The 17,965-nt window shown below is 40.2% G+C and overlaps 1 protein-coding gene across 6 annotated transcripts in view; it reads right to left on the minus strand.

The window, feature by feature from the left end:
• Window positions 1-2,695: 2,695 nt before the first annotated feature.
• Window positions 2,696-17,965, minus strand: part of tcf12 (transcription factor 12) — a 125,660-nt gene continuing 110,390 nt past the window's right edge. For 3 of the 6 annotated variants that reach the window (XM_039654362.2, XM_039654360.2, XM_039654361.2), the window contains exons 14-21: window positions 13,974-14,047; window positions 13,209-13,280; window positions 12,617-12,808; window positions 9,074-9,188; window positions 8,764-8,929; window positions 8,284-8,516; window positions 7,528-7,678; window positions 2,696-5,355 (exon numbers count right to left, since the gene is read on the minus strand). In XM_039654362.2, the coding sequence (XP_039510296.2) occupies window positions 7,536-7,678; window positions 8,284-8,516; window positions 8,764-8,929; window positions 9,074-9,188; window positions 12,617-12,808; window positions 13,209-13,280; window positions 13,974-14,047 (995 nt within the window). In that variant the 3' untranslated portion in view covers window positions 2,696-5,355; window positions 7,528-7,535. The remainder of the gene's footprint in view (window positions 5,356-7,527; window positions 7,679-8,283; window positions 8,517-8,763; window positions 8,930-9,073; window positions 9,189-12,616; window positions 12,809-13,208; window positions 13,281-13,973; window positions 14,048-17,965) is intronic. The other 3 variants (XM_039654365.2, XM_039654363.2, XM_089128959.1) reach the window with 1 other exon arrangement.

Here is a 17,965-nt window from a genome sequence, read left to right on the forward strand (position 1 = left end):
TCAGTGATCTGCAGAGTTTCATGTCACATTTTAGTACCAGTATATGGTACGCTTGGAACCTCAACAGACAAGGTACCATTTAAAGCGAGGCGTACCATACGTACCGTACCATGCAGTGGAAAAGTGCCACAAGTGAGCCGTAATGAGCCAAGCCGTACCGCACCATGCGGTGGAAAAGCGCCAAAGCGTGCCGTGCCGGGTCAAACCGTACCGTGCTGTGGAAAAGCGCCAAAAGTGAACCGGTTTTGTTGAATATGACCTGGTCTATGTTTGGCTGATTAGGTTTACTGTAATATAAGGAAGTGTTAATAATAATATTGCAGAAGTAGCCATTTAGAAGAATCTGCTAAAGTGCAAATATAAAGCCATTAAGTATAAACCCAAAAGCAATTTCATTGAAAGGAAGAGAGTCAGCAGGAACATTCTAATCAAATGCATGTCAGCCTGAAAGAACCTTGATTGCGCTCCAACTGAAGAAGCCAAGATGCTCCTGTCAGCAAGCCCACCACGACACTCCCTCTCTGGGCTGTCCCAGGCAGCCAGATCCACAGGAAGTTAGCTTTCAAACATGGTGGTCCCATGCTTATAGAACACTGCCCATTTTTCTAGTTGACTGCAAGTAAACACTCCAGGGCACGGTTTTGATAAAGGCAGGAAGGAATATGCACACAGTCGCACAAAAACACACACAAGGAGGAAATGGGACTAGCTTTCCCACCCAGCCAGTGGAGTTGGAGCGTTCTCCAGATGAGGTGTCGTGTTGGAAGGCTGACAGAGTCAGAATTGGCTGAGGTCTCTCCAGCATTTAGCAACCTCTTCCCCAGCGCCGTTCCTGTCTCAGAGCAGATCTGGGGCCCAATCTGTCAGCACAGGACAAATCCAATGAGAAAGCATCTCTCACACACATGTACAGAGACATAATTTAGGGCAGATGTGTAAGACGGGGAGATGAGTTCTGGGATTTAGTTTAGTCTTTTAATTGGACAGCTAGGACTGATGTCATTGCATAAAAATGTATGAAAAATGAGAAATAAACAGAGCGAACTATTAGAGTTTCACGAGGAAAGTTGGTTTGCGCAGAAAGACACTGGCCGTAAACCACTCACCACTACCGGGACAAAACAGGTGCTCCCATATTTCGTAACTGACATTTAATGGCAAAAACGAATCATTTAATTATGAAGTAAAGTCAATTAACTCTGGGAATACGTGGGAATGTGGACACACCCTGCAATGTTAGAGTGACAGTCAAGAGTCTTGCACTCCGGAGTTATTTTCTCATGATCATTCACAAGAGATGCTTGTAACGTATGTTTGTCTTTCAGTGAAGTTAAGACAGATGTTGAACTCCTATAACAGAAATATGAATTACTCTCAAAGGAAAAGGTTTTCATTCAGTGCAAAGACAATTCTTCTGAAACAAAAGAAAAATAGAGGCAAAATCATACCTTTTTTTTTTACACCAAACTGAAAATTAAAAAGGGCTCTGTAATGCTTTTGAAAGAAAACTGAAAATATGATACAGAACATGGTGTTTGAATTGACTAGTTCACCCAAAAATGCTAATTCTGCCATCAACACCACCTTCACGTTGTTCCCAAAGTTTCAGTTGTAGTTTAATTTTTGGCCATACAATGGAAGTCAATGTTCTTTCAAGACAAATTCTTGAAAATATCTTCTGTTCCACAGAAGAAAGTAAGTCATACATGTTTGGAAGAATTCAAATTTTTAGGTGAACTGTAAAGTTTGTATACAATAGATGGGTTTGGCAGACATGAGGATAAAAAGTACCCCATGTGTACAATTTAATATACCATTGGATCTTTTTGGGGGCCTATTTTTCTGCAGGAGGTCCTGGACTTCTTGTTCAGATACATGGCATTGTGGATTCTATCAAATATTAACAGATAAAAAAATCAAAACCTGACGGCTTCTGCTAGAAATCTTATAATGGGCCGAGGTTGGATCTTCCATCAGGACAACGATCCAAAACAAACATCAAAATCAAAACAAAAATGTGTTAGGGAGCACAAAATGAAGCATCTGCCATGACCGTCCCAGATCCTGACCTGAACCATATAAAAATTGAGTGCTCTGAACTACAGAGAAGAAGCACCAACATGGATCTGGGAATCTGAAGGATCTGGAGAGATTCTGTATGGAGGAATGGTCTCTGATCTCTTGTCAGGTGTTCTCCAAACTCATCAGGCATTATAGAAAAAAACTCAGAGCAATTATCTTGGCAAAAGGAGATTGCAAAAAGGTATTTAATAAAAGGGTATGAATAATTGTGGCCAACATGTTTTGAAGAAAAACATTTATTTTATAATGTGATTTCCCCCCCACTTTCAATTCTTTTACTTAAAAGAAAGGTTAGGATTTTGCCAATTTTTTGAATGAAAGATCAAAAGGATAAACAATGCGGATTTATTTTTTACTGCCATTTTATATCATATTTACCAGGGGTATAATTAATTCTGGTCACGACTTATATATATATATATATATATATATATATTAGTTTCCTTTCGAGGGAACTCGCACTGCGTCTTTGAAAACGACTCTTAGTTTACATCCCCAAAGAGTTGTTTTCAACGACACAGCACATTACAGTCGTAATCCGAGACGCTACATTTTTATCCAGATTTGCTGCTTGAAGACAAATGCTGCAAAAGGTAAATAAAGGCACATACAATTGAGTTAAAAAAGATGGCACATTTATTGCTACATAAATGTTATATACATATTGTGTTTTCTGTTACAGAGACAGAAAAAAAAGAAAAGAATTTGACTTCTTGCTGCTGGTTTTCTGATGTGCATTGACAATACCTTGAATTTTGACATGGGTACAAATCGTTCATCAACCAACAATGCAGACTGGAGACAGAGATGGAGAGCACATTCTCTGGAACATCGAGCTCGTACAATACCCCATACGTACTAGACTGCGAGCTACAATCCTACTTATGTTCTTAAGATGCTATCGATAATCTTTTTTTATAATAATGAACAGGTTATGGTAAATAACCGTACATTTTGTTTTACTATCTAATATAGTAAAATAAAGTAAGAAACTTTTTACTCAAAACTTTTGATTTCAAAAATCTAGAAAGAGTAATATTTAGAATTCAAGAAATGTTCTTACAATATTATTGTATAAAAGACTAACTATAGTGAAAAATAAGCCAAATGTTTTTTTTTTATCCTTTTCATAGATTTTTTTTTGTTATGAGGGAAAGCATCAGGGCATACAGCAAAATCTAACATATCCAACAGAGGAAAAACAGAACACAGAAAAAAGAAAAGGAAAAGGAAAACAAAACAACAGACAAAGAGATGACTCAAAACCTCGATTCATTTTCAGCCGGCAAAAATACAAGCTCTTGAATACTGAAATGTATAACAAGGCCACAAAGACTAATGGATTTCACGATCATTTTGTTAAGGAAGGAAACTCTCCAAAAAGCAAAGAAAGAGAGAGAAAAAAACACAGAAGGAAAATAATGCTGATATTCTGAAACGTATATCTTTCCTTAAGTTTTTGTTCTTTTGACTTTGTAATGGAGAGAGTGATTCATATGAGAATGTGGCAGTCTAGTTTCAATGGTGTGAACGCATGGAAGACAACAGACAGGCTAGAAAAAGAGATCCGAAACAAGAAAACAAAACATTTTTGGTCTTAAAGAAAAAACGCATACATTATAAAACCGAAAGTGGTGAGTGACTGCTGCTCTCTTCAGATTTAAAAACAAAACGAATAACGGCAGAGAAAATCCTGATCCAAAGCGGCTTTGTTCGTCATTTCCACTGTTTTCTGAATTCATAGAGCTTCTTCTTTTTTTCGAACAGACATTGCGCTCACATTCTGCTGATCGAGTATCAAGTACTTCAATGCATGAGGGGAAAGACAAAGCCATTCCAAGTAACTTAGAACATCCTTCTATTTTCACACGACAGAAATACGCTTTACTATGAAGCCTAGAGAGATGCTTTGTATACAATTACAAATAAACATATAACATGTGGTTACTTTGAGTACTTCTTTTTTTTTTTCTCTTTTTTTTAAAAAATTGTTAATGGTTTTAGAAAAACAAAAGAACATAAAACAAAACTTCAATTCAGGCCAGGTGAATTAATGGTCTTCGTTGTAAATCCAACTCTTTTCCAACAGTGCCATGTCTTGCGGTATAACAGATATTCCTCAGTACAGATGACCACGGCTGTTCCACCAAATAATGTCTGAATACAAATCAACTGTATCGGAAATACGTCTTTCTCTTTACCCATAATAACACTATATGGCAAAGGAATCATAAGGACGAGACCACGTCCCTTTTCCCATTTAAGACACTAAGAAATATGCAGGGAATGCTGGGGTTTTGTAACGTTCTGCTTTCCGTATCTGCACTGCTCATGAATGAGTATAGACATGTCAACTTGTGTTTGACCTTTGGCCTTTCAGTAAAAACAGAGTTTGCCGTTCCGCCATCAAAAACACACAGGCTGATCCCATCTCGCCTCACCCGTAACTTTCTGTCTGTGACGAGGACCCTGAGCTACACGATCAACATATACGTCATGAAGAATTAGGTAGTTTTGGTTTCTCACTCTGTCACTTGCGGAATGAATGTACGATAAATATAAATAATATATTACTTCTTTTTTTACTTTTTCTTTTTTTAGTCACAGGGATCCTTGAGTCTTTGAACGTTCAAACACCATCAGATTCTCTTTCAAAGGGCAAGGAATTTGATCCGAATATATTATTAATCTCATGTTCGAGCGGAGTGGCCCATCCACAGACCGACAGGAGAGAGAGGCTCACGGCTCTGATGTGAAGGACAAACTGCAGATCTACTGAAACGCCACCAGATTCTCATAGCAATGTCAGAACTTTTCCCTTTAAACATAGACTTACAGCTCAGTAACATAATAAATAGGAAAAAAACAAACAAACAAACAAAGAAAAGAAAAGAAAAAAATTGCTGTTACAATGCATTCGTCAATTCAGTTTAGGCACAAGGCAACTTCCACGTACAGGGTGGAGGGGGTGTCGACAGTCTCTGATTGTACAGCTGCGGCACACGGCTTGCAGACAGCGATATGTGCTGAGGGGATTTTATGCTTGATTTTGTTTTTTCTCTGGTGGGCAGAAAGTTGCTTATCGATATGGGATGTCTTCACAGGGAGCTGGGCACTTGCCAGTTTTCTTCTATCTCAGGATTGCTTAACGGTGGAATTTTGCTTCGAGTGGTCTGTCTTTTCAAATTTGTGTCACAAACTGTGAGTCCTGTCCGCCCATGGAAAGCAAGGTCACCGACTTTGTCTAACACACGCCATCGGGATCCGTTTGATCTGAAAAGTGAGGGAAAGTTGAGGACATTGCTTATGACCCACTGTACTGACACTCAAATCGCATTCTCATGTGTATCGTATATAAAAAAACCTGTATGTTTTCCAAAACTTAGGATATCATTTTACTCACCCTCATGTTATTCCAAACCCATAAGACTTTTGTTCATCTTTGAAACACAAATGAAGAGATTTTTAATGAAGCCCTCCATTAAAAGTCTATTACACCAAAACTTTAATGCTACAAAAAGTTTTTAAAGACATCATAAACGTAATCCATATGAATTGAGCAGCTTAATCCAAGTTTTCTGAAGAGATGTGAACGCTTTATATAGTGAACAGATCAACACTCATACATAGTGCACATCAAATATTCTTGAAGTGCCCTTTACTATTTTGGATGTTCATATTCAATATCTTTATGAACTTTTTGAAGTTTTAGTGGAATAACTTTCAATGGAGGGACAGAAATCTCTTAGGCCGTGTGTCCACCAAAGCGTTTTTAGCCAGCTGAAAACGTCAGACGCTTTGCTGAAGACGCCGTGCTTTGGCCTTCGAGAGCGTTTTTTCCGTTGAGATGTTTCGTTGCTATGATACAGAATATCCGCAGCACAGTTTACTTGAAACTGATTTCACAGATAATTTGTTTCATACTAAAAATGTATTTTTCATCCATTTCGTTCAGTTAGCTCTGCTGGTTGACGTCGTTGTACAGAAAGAATGTTGTGACAGTTGGTCAGTGTGGTATTAGCCCCGCCCCTCCTCCACTGTGATTGGACGGGAGGGTAAAAAGTGACAGTGATGAGCGCTGCGTTTTATACAAAGTTGAACATTTTTCAATTCTCGGAGACCAGTAAAAAACGCCGGGTGCTCGGCGCTTAAGTGTGAAAAAAGCGCTCAGCGCCTCGTTACGCTAATGTCGTTTAAAAAACGCGGCGCTCCCATTGAAAACAATTGAAAACATACACCAGGCGTGTGGAAAAACGCTTTGGTGGACACACGGCCTTAGGCTTAATTAAAAATATCTTTGTGTTTTAAAAATAAACAAAAGTCTAATAGGTTTGGAGTCAATAATGTCAGAATTTTTTTAATGAACTATTTTTAAGACAACAGGTGCATTCACAATATAAATACTGTTCCAGAAGGAAGGTAGGCAAGGATGCAGCTCACTAGGGGTTGGAACAGAGCTTGTGTCTAAACAAATAGCAAATAAAAATCTTTCTTGTGTTGTCTTTTTTTAAAGGGATAGTTCACTTTGAAATTAATTTTTGATATGTTTTAGCTTACCTCAAGGTCATCCAAGATGTAGGTGTGTTTGTTTCAGCAGTATTTTCAATTTTAACATTTTTCAGTCAAACCGTTATTGTCTATCAGTCATACACTGGAGGCTAAGGGGGTCCACCAAAGAGCATGCACAGAGAAGTCAAAATTAAACATGATTTAATGACTTATAAATGTAAGTACACATTGATGGCCTAAGACACGAAACGAGCGGTTTGTGTGAGAAAACGAACAGTATTTATATCGTTTTACCTCTTGTAATCATAGCCACGACAAAATGACCTGACTGCACGGGCGCTTCGGTCTGCGCATGCACCGGAAGTGATCGCTTGCGCACCTACGTCACTCTTTGTTTATACAGAGATTTTGGAAATTTTACCTTTCACTAAACATATTTAGATATCCGGGAAACCGCAATGGAAGACGATTTTGGTATATCTAAATATGTTTAGTAAAAGGTAAAACTTCCAAAATCTCCGTGTAAATATTGAGTGACGTCACACGCAAGCGATCACTTCCGGCGTAACATTGAACTGATTCAGTTCGGTTCAGTTGGATTACACAAGGTAAAAACGCTATAAATACTGTTTGTTTTCTCACACAAACCGCTCGTTTCGTGTCTTAGGCCATCAATGTGTACTTACATTTATGAGTCATTAAATCATGTTTAATTTTGACTTCTCTGTGCATGCTCTTTGGTGGACCCCCTTAGCCTCCAGTGTATGACTGATAGACAACAACGGTTTGACCTAAAAATATAAAAATTGAAAATACTGTGGAAGCAAAGACACCTACATCTTGGATGACCTTGAGGTAAGCTAAAACATATCAAAAATTAATTTCAAAATGAACTATCCCTTTTTACCACCTCCGTGTGGAGCTGATGGTGCTCACCTGGCTGTTCACAGATGGCCCATGGGGTTGGATGTGTCTGTGAGGCTCGGGTGCACAGGCGGGTGGGCTTGCTGGGGGTCACCTGAAACCCCTGACACCTTCTCCTCCTCTCTCCTCTTAAGGCAGGCTGCTTTGGGGTTTAGGTTCCTCTCTGCACACAGGAGGATTTACATTATCTCACCATTTATGTTGAGTTTGTAAAGCAATAATATGGAGCTTTCATTGCCTTATAAAACCAGGTACTCTGCTGAACCGATTAACAAAACTTAGCACTGTTGCCAAGGGCCCAAGTAAAAAATACTACTGATAAATCCTTGTCTGACAGTGGAGATTACAGCGGAGAATCATTTTCCCTGATAATATTATCTATTATAAGTAATCATGTCTTGTGTGTTTTTTCGATCAGATGTTTAAATGCCTGATTTGGATGATGGATGAGGTGGATATTTACCAACAATGCACTGTATGAAAAAAAAAAAAAAGCTCTTTATTGTGCGGATATGTATCCACACATCCATAATACTGTCAAAAAAAGTTCCAAAATATGGGACACTTTTTTTGAGGGGGATTGCTTCGGATAAAAGGCAAGAAATGCTCCTGGATATTGTGTAGAATTAATTGGATTTGTTTAACGCTGTTTTTATTTTACAGTTAATTTAGATTAATTTCCTAGATAAGTCATGATTACGTATTTTAATTGACCGACAGGCCTAATATAAACATGACATAATTGCATTAAGCAGGACAGCGTCTGACCTCTAACTTGCTGTTCGAGGCTGAGAATGACGGCGACGGCCTGGTGAAGAATGAGCAGTTTGGTCTGGGGCTTCTCGCTCTTCAAGTGCAGCTGACACATGCGACCCAGCTCTTTGAACGCCTCGTTGATGTCCCGGACTCGCAGCCTCTCGCGGGCGTTGTTGGCCATCCTCCGCTCACGCTCGCGCTCCGCCTTCTGCTCGGGGTTCAGGTCCTCGTCTTCATTTACACTGCTGCAGAACAATTTACAGCTGTCAGACGAGATGGAGGGAACAATGTGGCCTCAACCCCTGAACACTGCGTGGTGTTTGGTGTGATATTAAATTTCAAATCTTCAAGCATTAAGGAGTAAATCTAAGTGGAATTCTATACTAATATTTAATGAGACTAGCTTATCTGAACATTCACTGTCTGAAAGGTCAATGCTGAAGAGTTGAAGGACACTTTTAGAGGGAGTGCTTTGATGAACGGTTGCCTTGCCTTGGTCGAGTGCTTCCCCGATTCTGTTTCATATCCCTTTTATCACTCTCGTCGTCTGATTTGAGGTCGTCCGAGGATTGGTTATCATTCATGTCATCCTTTTCTTGATTTTCAACCTTCAGGTCCAGAGATGGGGCAATGTGAGCGGCCAGAGCGCTAGCGATTCCTGTCACACACACATGCACATTGGGTAAACACTTGTTTTAAAACATAAAACTGGTAAATATGACCACTACAGGTTAACAAGTGCCAAATGGACATTGAGCTGACTAAAACAAAACAATAAAGTGGTGCAAAAACGCCTCCCAACCTCTGAACGTCTCTGCCTGGTGGTTGAGCTCCGAGCTGGAGGTGGGACCAGCGCTGGCCTGCAAGCCGCCGTGGTTGTTGTTCAGGCTGACGGTCTCTTCGCGGTGAACAGAGCCCTGTCAGAACAGATCGCCATAAATACATGAGGCAGAGAACAGAGCAAAACATCAAGAGTCCCTCTGATCATGAAGCCATCAGATCAGAGCAGAGAAAACAAAAGTGATTTACATTAAATCGGGGAAGAGACGGATCTTGGACTTCAAAGCCGAGAGAGTCTCTGTGTTCCTACTGTAGAGTGTGACCTCCCCTCTGAAGAACTGAGTGGTGTTCACACTACAAAGAATGACCTTCACAGCCCCAAATTTTTGCTCAGAGACACGAGGCACTTCAGTCCTGAGTTCTGACTCTGTTCCACCAAAGAACACTCTCATGTTGTTTTCAATTTGGAAGCGTGCGTCTATATACTTTGAGAGGTAGGTTGATTGTAACATAACAGCGGACTGGAAGCTGCACCATTTCAGACAAGATTTAAGGGGAAGTGGTAGAAGGGAAGCGGCAAACGTCAGGTCATCAACATGAAGCACTTGTATATTGTAGACTCTATTTGTTTGTATATACAGTGTTTTTATACAGTAGTATGCAATGTTTTATATAAAAAAAAAATCATAGTGGCATTCTGGTGGGATCTGAAGTTTACACTTGACATGAACTAGGCATTTTCAAATCGATCATTATTTGCTATTATTGTAAACCATTATTACATCAATACTACATATTAAATTACTACTTTAACTATTGGCAAGAATTGAGGAAGGCTGCAAAACAGTACAGCAGTTGACTAAATCAATGTCTACACTACCATTTAAAATGTTTGGGTTTGAATGTTGAAAAAAAAATGTTAAAATCTCTGCCTACCAAGGCTGCATTTATTTAATCAAAAATGCATTAAAACAGTAATATTGTGAAATATATTTACAATTTAAAATAATACAGTTTTCCATTTTAATACAAGTTAAAATGTAATTTATTCTTGTGTTGGTAAAGCTACATATTCAGCTAACATTATCTAGGATCCTAAATTTAATTTAGTATTTTTTGGGGGGCAAGAAAAACAAGCATGAAGACAAGGATTGCTTAATAAGAGAGTCTGCATTTTGATTTAAAGTTTTAATGGACACTCAACAAAATGGCTTATTCACATGTGGATATGGCAACAAGCAATCTGGCCTTTCATGCTGAACATCAAATGACAGTTTGACCAGCATTCGTCACTGGTGGCTTCCAAAAACATCTGGATTTGATCAACGTCTTGCCATTCGAGTTGAAACCACCACACCCCCCTCTAAATCTCTTCCTTCCACCCCTGCCACAGTAGGCAGGAGCACATGTTCGCCCATGATCTAGGATCCATGGGATTGGGAGTCATGGAGAGCGAAGAGAAAGGAGCAGAAATAGGGGGGATGGGGGGTCTTTTCCTTCAGGAATGCGTTCCTAAGTCACTGTTGGCCTCTGTTAACCTCCATGCCGCCCAGGCCCGAACCCCTTCCCCCACTCTCTAATCTCAGCGCCACTCTCAACAGGTGTCCAAACAACTCTTTGTCTGTGGCAGAAGAGGGGCGGAGGAGGAGGGGTGCCACCCAAAGAAGGCGGCCATTTTCCTGTCTGAGCTTGATTACCATACAGCTGAGGAGCTCAGACACACACGACTAAAGCGTCAGATTTCCTGAGTTGTTAAGAAAGACGAGGGGAGGAAAAAGAAAAGAGGGGAGACAGAAAGAGAAAAGAGTGCGCCAAAATAAAATCATTCTGGCTGTGCTGAATCAGGACCTTGTCTGGGTATGTGTTAGGGTCGAGGCTGGAGCACAGAGCTCTGTTTGTGTGTGTATGAACACATAGTCCACTGACAGCAGTGTGACAGCTCCCGCGCAGACGAGAGGCTCTGTCACTCCACTGCAATCTCCTCTCTGCCTGAATAAAACGCACCTCTGTTCATCATGACTGAAATCATAAACTGTGGCGAACCAAAAATTTGTGAACATCACTTTTGTCCCTGTTGCAAACGAGAGCAATAAATTACCGCTTTAAATGCAAGCTTCACCCAAAAATTTTAATTCTGGACTTTCTATAGCGGAACATAAAAGTAAATATTATGAAAACCAAACTATTTCGGTGACCATTGACTTTTGGTGACACTGACATTTCTCAAATATCTTCTTTCATGCTCCACAGAACATCATACAGGTTTGGACCAACATGAAATTTTGGGTTTCTAAATACAATTTTCAGTGACACACTTTGAGTTTGAAACTGCTGCGTGATGTGACGCAATCACAGGAAATCAAAGGATATCTGATGATTTATGAATTACCATTTTGACATATTACTTTGTCAATGCAAAACTGTTGCATGACATGACAGTAAATAAGATGATGTCTGATGTTTAATGCACAGTTGGAGCTGGATTTTGGACCAATGCGATTTCACAGTGGGCGTTGCAGAAATCAAACTATGCATGTCCTATAGCTTGTTACGACAAACTTTTTTTTAAACATACATTTACATGAAAATATAGCTTGTATTTTTTTATGTCACACTAGGTTAAGACCCAGTTTCATTCAGATTTTTTAATGTGTTTCTTTAAGATTGGGGCTATGAAAAATTATAGGGGAAGAGGGGAAGAAACCATAAAAAAGTTATTTATACAAAATGATTTTTATAATTGTACATGCTGAAACTTGAGCCATCAATAAACAGTTCAATAAAAGCTTCAGAACAGTGGATTGCTCATCAGGAAACGCCAGATCTTCGTGGTCAACGGGCCACGGGTAAACTTTCCACTGTAGTGGTCATTCGCGAAAACAGTTTTGAGTGTTGCTTTAGTCTTTGGACAAAAACAAAGAGGTCAGCGTCAGTTCATTTGAAAGTTGAAAGAAAATCCAAATGTGGTTTTGAATGAAGAAAAAAAAAGGCCATGATTATTTCCTATTATTGGGAAACCATTGGGAAACGCCTCCCTCGCTTGTTCCGTCCATTACAGCTGTGTGCTAATCTTTCTGTAAAAAGTGAATGAATGCCGTGGGATGGTGGGGGAGATACAGAGCGCTTTAGTTTCAGCGGGTCTCACATCACGCAGGTCCCCACAGGCCCAGCGAGCCACGGTGCGGAAATGTCTTCCAGACCGGCACTGATCTACTAGATTCTACTGTGACTGCTTTTCCCATTCAGCCCGAGGAACGCAGCTTAAGGAGGGAGAACGAGCTTCGCTCCAGCCATTACGCTTATGGAAAGTATGTGGGTTTAAGTTAAACTGCTCTCAGTGGAAAATAGTTCAGTTTCAACACATGGCCAGGCCTTCATTTTAAACAGGTGGCTTAACTCTGTTTATTAGCCTATTTGGAGAGGCACAATGAAAAAACACATGCGCTTCTCTCCCTCTTGCCTGTAATAACTGTAAGAGACTTTGACCTCTAAAGAAATGAGACATTCAGGAGGCTCTGAAACACATAAGCTAAAGTTTCCTTTGTGATAGTGAAGTTTTCTTTACCATTTGTGCTGTTCGGTTGGCGACCAACCCAGACGCGGGGAAACTGGTGCCGATGGCTGAAATTGGCCCGTTGTGCGCTTGTCCCAACAGGCTGTGGATGTCGCTAGACAGGGTGGCAGTGGAGCCCACAGCGTGATTTCGCAGGACATGGATTGCGTCGTCCAGCCTGTCCAGCCGGTCCTCCATCCGAGACTGGAATGAAGAATAAGAAGATAGGGAGAGAATAAGAAAACAACATAAGGTTCAATGAAAACAAACATCAACATAGACTTTGATGACATTCTCTTAAAGCAAAGGAACATTCCAAAACAAAGTAAAAAGGAAAAGAAGTAAGAAATCAAAGAGAAAAAGTGAAGGCTAAGACAGTTAAACAACATCTGTTGGAATAAACCAAAAAAAATCAATGACAGTTTTCCACTAACTAACCGCAATATGGCGATTTTCATGTATTAAAACAATCAAAAGATCAATAACAGATGAAATGGCAAAACAACAAAAGCACAAAAGAGAAAAAGCATGGCCGAATCAAAGGAAAGCTGATGACTGAAAGGAAGAAAAGGGAAGGAGATGATTGTCTGAAGAGCGGGAATACCTCGCAGACATCCTTTAAGAAGGACATGGCATCCTGCAGATGCTCATGAAGCTGCTGGTGCACACGATTTTTCTACAGTCACACAGGAAGAGGAGAGACATGTACAGTGAGAGATGAGACCGAAAGAGAAGCAAGCAGAGTTTACGAGAGATCGGCAGAGGAAACGGGCAGAGCATCGAAGTGCCGAGATCTTGGTACTAATTATGATGAACTACGGTTCACTCAGCCGATCGCAGCTCATTTCCTGTTTCCTGGAGGTGCCGCTGCTCATGGACGGTCAATAAAAATGCACTTGCAGCTGGCATACAAAGCATTAGAGTAAATATTTGTCCACACACTCCATTATGTGAATGTATGACGTGGGAAGGAAAGTGTGTGTTTCGGTAAACTGATCTCCTGTTGTGGCTCAGTTCCCCAGTCAGCCCTGGAATCCCGCCGCAGTGGTTGAACGCAGCAGCTGCCAGCACCCCACCCCCCATCACACACCCTAACCAATCCCCAGCCACCCCACCTTCACACAGCCCAGCCAATCTCCATCCACCCTGGACAAGAGAGGACAGATGGCAGAAGACACGCCCCAAGGGATGGGGATATTGTTCGGTCCACACGGCCCCCTCCCCGTGCCGCTTCTGACATTTGTCAGCCAGGAATGTCCATGTAAATCTACCCCCTACCCTCCAGGAGCAAGTCATCTACTGACACAGTGTCCATTAAAAAGTGCTCAATGCCAGGGGGAGGGGAGGACGAAATGGAGGGAACTCTTACCAGAGAGTGGAGGGAGTTCTCGTAGTTTGGGGAGGAAGGTGCTTGTCCAGCCGTGCGGGGCCACTGATTTGTACCTGTGGATGGAGGCAGAGAAGCTTTTTAGTCACATGACAACATGCAGGTTAAAAATGATCGTCTGAAATGAACGAGCAACGAACCACAGTTTTTCATGCAACACACATGGTCTGATTAGAGAACAAATGACTCATGATTTGATCCTTTTAATGAATTCACAGGTTATCAGTTGAGGAGCACCTTTGCTGTAACAAATGGCATTTAAAGGGATACTCCACTTTTTTTGGAAATAGGCTCATTTTACCTCTCCCCCAGAGTTAAACAGTCGAGTTTTACCGTTTTCGAATCCATTCAGCCGATTTTCTGATATTTAGAAGAATATCAGTAACCAGACAGTTTCTGGTCCCATTGACTTCCATAGTAGGAAAAAAATATACTATGGTAATCAATGAGACCAGAAACTGTCTGGTTACTGATATTCTTCTAAATATCAGAAAATCGTCTGAATGGATTTGAAAACGGTAAAACTCAACTGTTTAACTCTGGGGGAGTGGTAAAATGAGCCTATTTCCAAAAAAAGTAGAGTATCCCTTTAAATAAAAAAATGTAAAAATAAATTACATTTCGCATGTAGTGCACATGGTACAATGTACTGATGCAGATTCACAATAGACTAAAACTCATTTCCTATCCTGGCTGATTCCAGCTATTCTCAATGTGAGCCGTTTTCCTCTAGGTCTCCAGACACATCATTTCCTATGACTGGGTCATATCCTGCAATGTGAGAAGGGTATGAGGGCGACCCTTACACACATACATACACAAACCAGTGCTGAGGGACATCTCCTACTTCCTTTTATTAATGAAGTCATGACTAAAAAAGCTTGGGAGAACAATGGAATGACCCCGATAAAGGCGACGACTTGGACCCTGAGTGTCTTTCCTTGACTCTAATACCGCATGAGCTCAACAGAGGAGCTTGATATTCTAGACGTAACAGGATGAGACTGTGGCAGTCTCTTAGATCTCAACTCGCACAAACAAACTACCGGACGGTGAGCAGTGATGTGACCAATCTCATGTCAGATGGTGTCAGGGAAAAGAAAAAGCACTGTTTTGCCACATTACTCAAGTAGTAGCAAAAGATTTTATTTGGCTTGGCCACATTCTCAGCCCCAGACTCATTTTTTTTTTTTTTTTAAATTCACTGGAAGAATTCAGTGAATGTGTTTTTGCTCTGTGCAAGTGTGTGTGAGGCTGGAATGGACTATAATGAGGATGTAAATGACTGGTCTGGTCTCGGTCTAAACGTGATGATTTTGACTGGCCATAAATCAGCACCGTTTCAAAAGAATGCACATCTGCTAATCACAAATCAAAACTCTGGTAGTGGGGGTCGCCTTCACTCCCAAGTCTACTTCACTCCAACTGGCAAACAATGCACTGCAAAGAGTCTTGCGTGAAGGCTATGGTGTACAATAAAACAGGTCAAGTACTCTTAATGTAGCATGGCCCAAAGGAAGCCTTTTGGCTTATTTACATTAATCAGTGGTCTCCGTCCTTCAATCTGACTCCACCAGAAACAGACCCGACCATTGACCCAGGCTGTTTTGTTGACATCATCAGAGATTTCCTATACTGTAAGTTACGTCTGGCCCTGCCTGCGTTACGAAAATCTTCGAAAGTCGGTGAATGCATAGATAATTTCACCTATTGTGTGACCTGGACTTGTTTAGGTAAAGAATTTCCAGCCATTCGTCCTCCCTAAAGCAGCTCTAGGCAGCAGAAGGAATTCGCTCAAAGCTCTCAGAAGCAGACTTTCATTAAGGGCCTATTAAAAATTACTTTGTGGCTACGTGAAGAGAATGCAGCGTTTAATAAGGCTTCCTCACCGGCGGCCAGCTTGACAAATGAGCGTGGGCCTGTGTGGCACTCCACACGTGGTGCTGGGGTCTAATTGGCTGGTGTGGGCAGAAGAGACCCGGCTACGAGCGGGTCTAATGGCTACGTTTAAGTGTAATCCGGAGAAACAGATGGATGTGCTTTGGCTTAATCATAACATCATGAAACTATGTGCACCAACGTCTAAGAACACCCTAATCAAAAAACCTATATCAAAAAATAAATAAAAGGCCCCAGATATCAAAGGGGTCTTTGACTGCCTGCTTGTGAGTGTAAATCAACTTAATGATGTGATAAAACTGCAGGCAGAGAGAATGACAATACATGTGCCAAATGTGACTAAAAACTCCCAAAATAACTACATTTTGGCCAGGCCAATTAATCAGTAAATATCTAAGGCTAGTTGCATAACCTTAGCCACTATATTGAGAATATGTCTTAAGAACTAGTTTGACCAACTAGTAGTTTTATTAGACTAATAGGTAATCAGTCTTACTTATCCAATTCAAATTAGACCAATCTAACTTGACTTTAAAAAGGCCAGTCTTGAAGAATAAAATTATATGACTAACTTTTAAGACTAGTCTAATCCATTTATGCAACATGGCAACAGGTTAATGTGTTGTATTGATGTGTAATTGTTAAATGTTGTAACATTTTTCTATATATATTTCATAGATTTATAATACTGAGTAAAATAAATTTTACATTTACATATAAATTATAAATACACTACAATACACTAAACTGTTTTCAAAATTGGTCAGAAATTTCAGCATATTGGAATGATTTCTGAAGGATCATGTGACACTGAAGACTGAAGTAACGATGCTAAAGATACAGCTTTGCCATCACAAGAATAAAGTTTATTTTAAAAGTTATAAATGTATATATTAACATATTTCACAGTATTACAGTTTTTACTGTATGTTTGATCAAATAAATGCCGCCTTTGTGCACATAAGAAACCTCTTTCAAAAACATTAAAAAAACATTTGAATTGTAGTGTAAATGAATAAAATTTATTTATAATTTAAATTTATTTATTTATTTATATAAATAGCCAACTTGTATATTAAAATTGCTTTTTGGCAAAAAATTAAGCAATTCTTAAAATAATAAAGCATAAGATAAGGTGTGCTAGCGTAAGAGGATGTGACATTGTTAAGTGGAGACGAAGCCTGTCTCTGAGCAGAGTCATCCTCTCCCTCCCTTCCTCTCAGTCAGTCATGCTAATAAATGAGGATCTTTGCAGACCGCTCTGTCATGGGCAACAGCTGTGTGAGGAGCAGGGCAACAGCTGAAGCTAAGGAGCGGGACAGACATCGACACAGCTGTCACCACTATATCAATGAACACACAACTGCCCACTCACCAAAACAACCGGCGGAGAAACTGCCATTTGTAGCAACTAGTATCTCAAGCTAAAAAAGATATTTTTTTCATGTAAAATGACTGTGCATCAGTCTTGTAAGACGCAGATAAAATCTTCACAGTAGTTGGTTATCTATACACCTCAAACCAGGGCATAGCTCCCGCGACACAATCTTCAATCTCTGCAGCTGAGGGACAGTGTGTTATACTCATTTACGTGAAGAGGACGGAGCTCGCTGTGTGTGTAGATACACCGCGCCAGTGTTACATTGAGACAGGGAAAAGGTTTACAGAATGAATTGTTTGATAGTTTTTCTTACAGTGAAGAACAGACCACTATGTTCAGTAGACAAGGGCTTATTCCAGAATCTCAGATCAATGGTTTTTTAACAAATCATGTTTACATATGCAAGACTGCACTATTACGGTTGTCCATAAATAAAATCGAAATGACGGCTTTCTTGCCTATTCTAAATGATAAACCAAACAACATGTTAAGAATGTGAATTGTGTTGAGGCTATGTCTAAATGTGAGAAATGAGTTTCAGCCTGTGCAGTGGCCCCAAAAAGAATGACTTTTTGTTGGATGTTTTACATAAACCGACAATTAAAAAGAGCAGACAGAAAACAAGAATGTGTCCTGAGTGAACAGCCCATATATATATACACTACTATACCATTCAAATGTTTGGTGTCGATAA

The sequence above is a fragment of the Pimephales promelas genome, chromosome 1, assembly GCF_988280905.1.
Source record: "Pimephales promelas chromosome 1, fPimPro1.hap1.1, whole genome shotgun sequence".
NCBI classification, from domain to species: domain Eukaryota; kingdom Metazoa; phylum Chordata; class Actinopteri; order Cypriniformes; family Leuciscidae; genus Pimephales; species Pimephales promelas.